The sequence below is a fragment of the Tupaia chinensis genome, unplaced genomic scaffold, assembly GCF_000334495.1.
Source record: "Tupaia chinensis unplaced genomic scaffold, TupChi_1.0 Scaffold000671_2, whole genome shotgun sequence".
NCBI classification, from domain to species: domain Eukaryota; kingdom Metazoa; phylum Chordata; class Mammalia; order Scandentia; family Tupaiidae; genus Tupaia; species Tupaia belangeri.
The window spans coordinates 1,707,030-1,715,160 of record NW_006160194.1 but is presented as its reverse complement, the minus strand read 5'-3'; the positions used below and the strand labels follow the sequence as shown (position 1 = coordinate 1,715,160).

General features: G+C 68.6%; 1 protein-coding gene across 1 annotated transcript in view; it reads right to left on the bottom strand.

Annotated features, from left to right (window-relative positions):
- Positions 1-5,731: 5,731 nt before the first annotated feature.
- The window catches only part of KIF26A (kinesin family member 26A), a 42,790-nt gene continuing 40,390 nt past the window's right edge, over positions 5,732-8,131 (bottom strand). The window contains 5 exon segments of the mRNA XM_027776400.1: positions 5,732-6,566; positions 6,761-6,911; positions 7,150-7,170; positions 7,260-7,465; positions 7,959-8,111. Coding sequence (XP_027632201.1) covers positions 6,391-6,566; positions 6,761-6,911; positions 7,150-7,170; positions 7,260-7,465; positions 7,959-8,111 — 707 coding nt within the window. The 3' untranslated portion in view covers positions 5,732-6,390.

The window sequence follows — 8,131 nt, the reverse complement described above, 5'->3', positions numbered from 1 at the left end:
GTTCAAGCAGGTCCCACGGCCCTGTCCTCCAGCGTGCACACTCACTGCCCGGCCACCCTGAGGAGTGCCCCACGGCCCTGTGCTCCAGCGTGCACACTCACTGCCCGGCCACCCCAAGGATCCCGACGTCCCATTCCCTCTCCTGAGAGGTGGTTGAGCTGGGAGAGGGGGCGTCGCTCCCCAACCTCACAAAGCAGGAGCATGAGCCCATCAGCCGCCTGGCACTGCACAGCTCGGACCATGGGCGAGGCTGTCTTGGCTGGCCCCCCTGCCCGTCTCTGTCTCAGCTGGAAGGCTCCACTGGGAACGTATTGCCGGAGCCTGGACCCACCTGCGGACAGGCCTGCGTACCTGGAAGGGGAACTTCGGCTGACACTCACTCATGGAGGCCAAAGCAGGCTGTCCCTATCTGCAGGAGAGTTTAGGGATGAGGCCTTCCTGGAGGGGCTCCTCCTGACGCCCAGCCTAGCCAGGAGGTCGCTGTGGCCCAGGAGCTGTAGCAGGGCTTGCGGGGCCCCCAGGGGGCAGTGAGACTCCCAGGCTCAGGTGATTCCAAACCTGTCCTAGCCAGAGCGGCCAGCAGGGACAGCACCAAGCGAAAGCCTGGTGACACTGTGCCTAGGAGGGCCCCAGGCAGACCGCGGGGTGTGGGGAGCACCCACTGCCGCCACGTCCCGTGGAAACGCCTCCCGGGCTCCAGAGAAGCAGCCATGGAAGCCGACGCCACCATGCTCAGCCTGGAGCCGGGCCTGCGCCGAGCTCTGAACGGAGACGGCTGCGAGCACTGGGCACTGAGTCACGCCCGGCCCGCCCTGGGCTCTCGGCTGAGCACGTCCTGCCTCATAAAGATGCCAGCCAGTGCATGCCTGCACCGCCAGGCCCACACCTGAGTGCCAGGCACGAGATTTAGAGCGTCGCCCTCTGCCAGGTGGCTCTGCCTCCCCGCACAGCACTGCGGCTGTGAAAAATACAGCCCCATCCCGCCGCGGAGTCAGGACAGGTTTATTCCCGACCCAGGAGGCCCACGCTGAGGCAGCCTCTGCTACAGCCAGGCAGCTGCTCCTTCCACAGAGCAGGAGATCGAGGCACAGCAGCCACAGCACCCCAGTACTGAGGCAGGCTCAGCAGCCCTAGCCCAGAGCCCCTGCCCCCACCAGCCAGGAGAAGCCCCCAGAGGCATGTGGGCACTCAGAGGGCAACAATGCTGTCACCTGGACCACGAGGCCGAGGAAACAGGTCCCCTCCAGCCATGGGGAGCAGCGCCGTCCTGGCTGGGGTGGGAGCGGATGTAGCCCCAGCCTCCCCACACCCAGCCCACACCCACCCCAGGCCCTCCTGCCAGCCAGGCCTGAGGGTGCAGGAGACAGCCTGGCTGCGGGCGGGAGGGTGGCCTGGGTGACCACTGCCAGGAGGCCTAGCCACCCTACATTCCGAGCTCTGAGGTGACAGTGACAACAGCACAAAGGCGACTCTCAGGTAACTTCTCCCAGCCCAGGCCACACTGGCAATTAAGCTGGCATCACCCACCCCAGGCAGCCAGGACCACCTCTTGTACTGCCTCCCTCCCCGCAGCCTCTGTGTTCTCCCCGAACCCGGAGCCAGCGCTGGCCCAGTCTGGCAGCCTCGCCCCTGCTCAGCCTCCCAGGGTGCGGCCTCCGGGGCTGGTCAGGGGCTGGCCAGGGTGTCCCTGCTTGGGGGTCCTGGGCTGGTCGGGCACCTGGGCCACCGCTCCCCGCCAGTACCCGCCGCAGCTCAGCCCTCTGCTCAGGAGCCAGAGGAGAGGGACGGGGATGGGGGGCAGGGCCCGCGAGGTCTCTCCACGCACCCCACCCACGCACACCCTAACACCGGTCACCCTGTGCGAATAACGAGGGCTTGCAGCTGGGGGGCACTGAGCGAGGGCTGCTAAGGGCTGCACGAGTCCCCAGCATTCCCGAGAGGCCGGGCTGGTGGCGCTGGCTACATCCAGGAAGGACAGCACCCAGCCTGCACTGACGAGAGCGCCAAGGGCACCCGGGTCCGGAGGAGCCCAGCACACCCCCCTCGAGGCCGGCACAGCGGCCTCCCACCCGCCCGAAGCAGGGCGAGGGCCCAGGGGAGCAGGGGCGGCCCATGGCCCACAAGTGCTGTTGGGCCGGGGCAGGACAGCGGGCCCTCCGCACAGGCTCCTGCGGGCTCCATCCCCTAGAGCAGCACTTGCCTCCACCGTGCCTGGAGAGGGTGCGGTCTCACCCAGGCTAAGGCTGGTGCCGCGGGACGGAGCGGGGGCTGGCCAGGTGGGCCTCTGGGAGAAGCCCGCTGCCTCCACCCCTGCTCCCCACCGCCCAGCCCCTCCCGGAGGCCACCCCGAAACACAGCTGTCAGGCTCCTGCGGGCTCCATCCCCTAGAGCAGCACTTGCCTCCACCGTGCCTGGAGAGGGTGCGGTCTCACCCAGGCTAAGGCTGGTGCCGCGGGACGGAGCGGGGGCTGGCCAGGTGGGCCTCTGGGAGAAGCCCGCTGCCTCCACCCCTGCTCCCCACCGCCCAGCCCCTCCCGGAGGCCACCCCGAAACACAGCTGTCCCCCGCACTCGGGCCCTCTGCCCTGCTGCGCTCTGAGAGCCAGGATGCTGCCCCTGCCCTGTGCCGCCCAAGGGGACAGACCCTGGGCCTGACCTCGGTGACCAGTGACAAAAGGTGGGGGCTCAGGGACCCCCCTCACATCCTCACGGGCTCTTGGCAGTGAGGAGGAATTCCCGCCCAGCCTCCAGGGTTCCTGTGGGGGCTCCCACCCCAAGTGGCCTGGGGCAGCACCCAGCTTCCTGTCTCGGCCCTCCCAGATCATCCCCTCCCTTGGGGCTGCGGGGAGGCCCTGGGCGGCCTGAGGTGGGGCCACTTCTGGAGAACATGGGAGTCCCAGGTGGGAGCCCACCATAAGCTCCTGTAAAAGATGACGTCAGAGGGGAAACGAAGGCCCAGGGACGTGGGAGGCTGGCGGGCTGCCCCTCCCCAGGCTCCGGCAAGTGTGGGCCTCGCTGGGCAACAAGCCCTTGCCGTTTATGTGGGTCCACCACTCGGGGCCCCCCAGGCCACTCCCGAGCTGCAGGGCTCGGGGCCATGAAAGCTGCTCACAGCCCCTACGGAAAGCTGGTCAGGGGGGTGCCAGACCCCTGGACCCCTCCCCGCCGGGTCCTGGGGCCAGGCAGGAGCAGAGGCTGGAGTCGCAGTGGGCTGCACTCGGTCTACGTCTCTCTTCGGCCACCCTGTCACCAATGCCCATGCCTCCACACCCACCACCATGGCCACTGCCGTCACCATCAGTGTCACCCCTCCACGGCCATCACCACCTCTGTGACGGTGACCAGGACCAGGTGGGGCCACTGCTCCTGCCCCTCCCCCTGCCAATCCCAGCCCTTGGGGACAGGCCGCCGCTCCCCCAGCAGCAGCCTAAGGCAGTTGCCGCAGCCCAGGGACCCAGGCATACAGCTCAGCCGGCCCACTCCCACCCACCTCAGGCTTCTCCTACCCTGGTCGTCTGGCCCTGCCGGCCTCCCCTGTGCCAGGGCCGGGCGGGCAGGGCAGTAGCAGGCAAGACTCACCAGTGAGTCAAGAGCAGGGCCCGGTGGGCAGGTTGGCCAGCCTGGCTGGGTGAAGCCCACACCCGGCAGCCGAGGCAGCCTCTCCTCACCTTTGACCACAGGCTGGGCTGGTCCCGGCCCCCCACCAGGAGCCCCCCAGCCCACCCGTGCACGCTCTGGGTCTGCCCCTCAAAGGACGCACTCCGGAATGGGCTGGGCACCCCTGCCTCCTGGGCCTGTCTGGAGGGAGGAGGCGCTGAGTCCGAGGTACAGGAGCCTGGCCTCGGCTCGGGCTCCAGCTTCCCCACCCATAAAATGGGCGCACTCTGCTTCAGCGGCTCCCCGCCCTGGGTCTGCCGTCATGGCGGGCGATGAGCTTGGATGTCCCAGATGAAAGGCCATGTCGGCCGCCAGGAGGGCCCCACAGCGGGTCCTGTCCAGAAAGGCAGGTGCTGCCCCTCCCCGAGCCTGGCTGCCCACCAGGGACAGCACCCCAGCCTAGGCCTGAACCGGAGGCCCCACCAGGACAAGGCAGGGCAGGCTGTAAGGGTCAGGGTGGGTGCAGGCTCTGGGCCCTGTCAATGGCCAAGAGCCAGGGAGGGCATGTGGTGGTCTCTTGCCCCAACACCTTCGACCCCGCAGGCGAGCTAGTCCTCACTATGGGCTTGGAGTGGCCCTCCACACCTCCCTCGAGGCCCCTCCTGGTCCCTAAGGATGGGGTGCCCAGCCAGAGCCTCACGCAGGTCAGGACCTTACAGGACCATGGACCGGGGAGGGGTGCTTTCAGCCTCCCCGCTGAGCAGGTGGTCCCAAGAGCAGCCCGCACCCACCCTGACTCCGCAACGTGCCCCCACCCAGCCCCACCCCCTCGGTCGCTCACATTCGGTAACTGGCAGCTTGGGTGGCCGTAGGCCGTGGAAGGTAGCCATGCCCATCCCTGGCATCTGGGTCGCTACTAGCAGTGGGAATCTGACCAATGCGGGGGGGTGGGGTGGGCACTGCATCCCTGAGCTGCAGGTGACCCAGCTCCTGGGGTCAGGTCCCAGGTGCCATCTGCAGCCAGGAACGAAGGACAGCCGGGGTGGGCGGTCCCAGGGCCAGGCCTGACCGCGACAGCGAGGGCTGGGCACTCTGCAGGCTGAGGTCTGCGGGGCCTGCTGCCACCCCAGCAGGGGCCTCTAAGGGGTGCGGGATCAGCTGTCCTCCACTCACCCACCCCGGCCCCTAGCCCAGCCCTGGGCCCAGGCGGGGTGTGGGGGTGACTCAGCCCACCCTGACGGCCCCAGTAAGATATGTGGAGACCACACACAGCGTTACCCCCGGGAGCCAGGGGAGGGACACCAGCCCCACTCGCAGGGGCCCAGGCACAGGGCACAGCTGTAGGCAGGGAGCGGTGGGTGCAGCACGACAGGGTACATGGCACAGGTACCCAGGCGAGCCCAAGGGGCAAGGTATGGGCCTGGCGGCACTGCGCGGGGCAGAGAATCGGGTATGGGAGGGACAGCTCCCCACAGTGAGGCTATAGGGCGCGGCAGGGACAGGGGAACCACAGCCATGGGCCTGGGGGCCAGGAGGCATGCACGTGGGGGCAGGGGTGGCAGGCTGCAACCTCCAGGGACACGCTCGGCCTCAGACCCTATGGGAGGGGCCGGCAGTGCTGGGTGGGGGGCTGCAGGGGGTGCACGTCACCTCCAGGCAGGTGGAGAGCAATGGAGGGAGGCGGCCAAGGCCCTGCAGCAGATATAGTTGCCCTGCTTCAGTTTCCCCAGGCAGCACACCCAGCGAGGAGGAGGCCAGGAGCTCATCAGCAAAGGGGTCCTGCCAGCCCAGCCCCCAGCCTCAGCCCCAGGACCCCAAATCTGGTGGACCCAAGAAAACAGAGGGTGCGGGAGGGAATGGCGTGCCCCCCAGCCCTGAGCGTCCCACCTGCGCTGCCCCCCTCATCACAGCGGTCCTGGTAGGGACTGCCGCAGAGGGCACACAGCCCCTCCGTCCCAGCAGCCCTGTCTCCGCCTCCTCCCCACCCCAGGGACCCTCGGGACAGCGGGGCGGGCTCAGGGACACTCAGGGAGCTCTGAGCCGCGGAGAGCCAGCACGCCCTTTATTCACAAGTGAGCTGCGGCAGGTGGTGTGCTCCTGGACAGGCGTGTGGACACCCAGGGAATACGCGGCCAAGGGCACCAGTCTGCGGCAGGGCAGCGCAGCGGGGAAGGCGCGCCCCTCCCCTGCGTTTGACAAGCAGCAGCTCCAGCCCTGCCTGGTGTTCCCAGAAAAAAGCCTGTCTCCGGCAGCTGGACAGACAGCATCCACAGAAAACCATAAAACAGCTCATTTGTCTTCAAATTCCCATTGCAAATTCCACGTTTTTAGGAAAAATGATACAAAAATACAAACAGGACCTTCCCGAATCCCAAACTCCCGTCTGTGGTTGGCAGTGCTTTGTTTTTGCTCATGGTTTTGGTCAAAATTCCTGCCGTGAAGAAGGCACCGACTGCCTCGGTGTCCTCAGGAGGGGGGGCCCGGGTCAGGCGCCCCGCCCGGACTGCCCAGGCTGCAGGTCCGGAGGCCACCACTAGGGGAAAAGGCACTCCGGGACCCTCCCGGCCAGGGCCCTTGCGCGGTCTGCTGGAGCGGGGCCTGTAGCACAGGTGTAAAGGCAACAGTCCAAACCGCGGGAAAGGCACTTCGCTGCGTCGGCACGCCACCTCGCCCTGCAGCCCGCCCTCCCCACGCACCACGGCCCCTCCGAGACCCGGCACAGCCTACCCCACGTCCCTACCCCACGTCCGTCCTCGCCCCGGCACAGCCTCGCCGCAGCGGCCTGTGCTCAGCCTCAGACGTCCACCTCCTGGGGCGCTGGGATGGCGGCCGCGACGCCGACGTCGAAGCAGGTGATCATCATGACGCGGGCTTTGCACAGGTTCACGCACTGCTCCAGGGCGGCTGTGGCCCGCTCCAGAGCCGCCAGGTACTCGGCCGACTCGGGCTCCAGCTCCGGGTCCACTTCGACTGGGGAGCGGAGGGGCAATGGATGCCGGAGTCAGGCCCAGGGTGGGGACAGCAGCCTGCCCCGATGACTCCCCCCGTGTCCGAGTCCCTGCAGGGCCAAGGTGCCGGCTAGCCACACGTCACGTGAGAGCTGCAGAGCGCGGTGGGCAGGGCACAGGGGAGTGTGCCAGGGCAGGGTCTGGACGGGCACTCACACTGCTCCAGCCAGCGGCCGGGTTCCACCATCAGCCGGCCCTGGGTCTCCGCCAGCTCCTCGCGGAGGCGGTTGTGCTCAGCCTGCACCTCCCGCAGTCGCTGCAGCCTGCGCCCCGCCAGCCGCAGCTCAGCACCCACGCACTCCGGGCCCTGGCAGCAGAGCCATTGGGCTCAGCCAGAGGACATGGCACCCTGTGGCCATGACCCCTCCAGGGATTCCCAGCATGCCCTCCCCTACCAGTGGGACCTCAGAGGGAAGCTGGTGACGGGCCAGGTGCTGGGGCACACCCAGTGCTCCTCCAGATCCAGGGCTCGGGACAGCCTCCAGCCCCCTGCCCTGCCCCAGGGACGGGGCTGCCCAGACTGGGCAGGGAGGGCAGGTTCCTACCTTCTCCACACCCAGGGGGACCTGCGGGCCAAGAGAAGGCGAGGTCAGGCGCTCACTGTGCCCTGGGGTGTCCCCAGTGGGCCTCCTACCCTCAGCCCCACAGGCCTGACCTCTGCCGGCTCCTCACGCAGGGGCGGCCGGTGCCGCTGCAGGCGCGCCACGTCGTCAATCTCGTACACCTTGATCTCGAAGGGCTCCTTCAGCGAGCCGGCCAGGGGCGGGGGCAGGTCCACCCACTGCCCGGAGAGGCTGGGCTTGCGGCCCAGGACAGTGGCGTCAGGCAGTGGTGCAGGGATCAGCCGTCGCCGCTGCAGCCCTGGGGTAGAGAGCCAGGCAATGGGTGGGCAGAGGCGGGGCCGGAGCCTGGCCCGGGGCTGAGGGGCACACCGGGGGCCCTGACGGCCCAGCCTGCCCCTGGCCACCCCACCAGGGCAGACAAGATTCGAGCAGAGAATGGGGCTGCCCTTCACAGTCAGACACAGCCAGTCCCCCCAGAACGCCCCCCCCAGCCTTCCCCAGTGCCAGCTCCTCTGGCCCCAACAGCTGCCCACTCTCCCTTCCCACTGCCCAGGGACAGAGAAGGTGAGGCCCAAGCCAGGTCTCCAGGCCCCTTCGTCCCCCAGTCCTGCTTCCAGGGCGCATGGGGACCAGGGGGGACAGGTGCTGGGCACGCTCGGGAACATGGCGAGCATGCAGGTCTGAGAGGCCCCGGAGCACTGTGCACAGCCTCGCAGGGCAGTGCAGGCCCGCTGTGGCCCGCACCCCCACATCCCACTCTGCTGTCTGCAGCACTGCACCCCAACACCCACCTGTGGCCCTCTTCTTGGGCGACTTGAGGCTGCGGGGGCGGGTGCCCGGGGAGGCGGCCCCGCTCTCGCTGGTGGAGTCGGGGGCGGAGGAGGCGCTGCCCGTGGCCTCGCTGTCCCGCAGCATGCTCTCGTAGCCGCTGCTGCCGCCGCTGGGGGAGGAGGGGGGCGGGGGG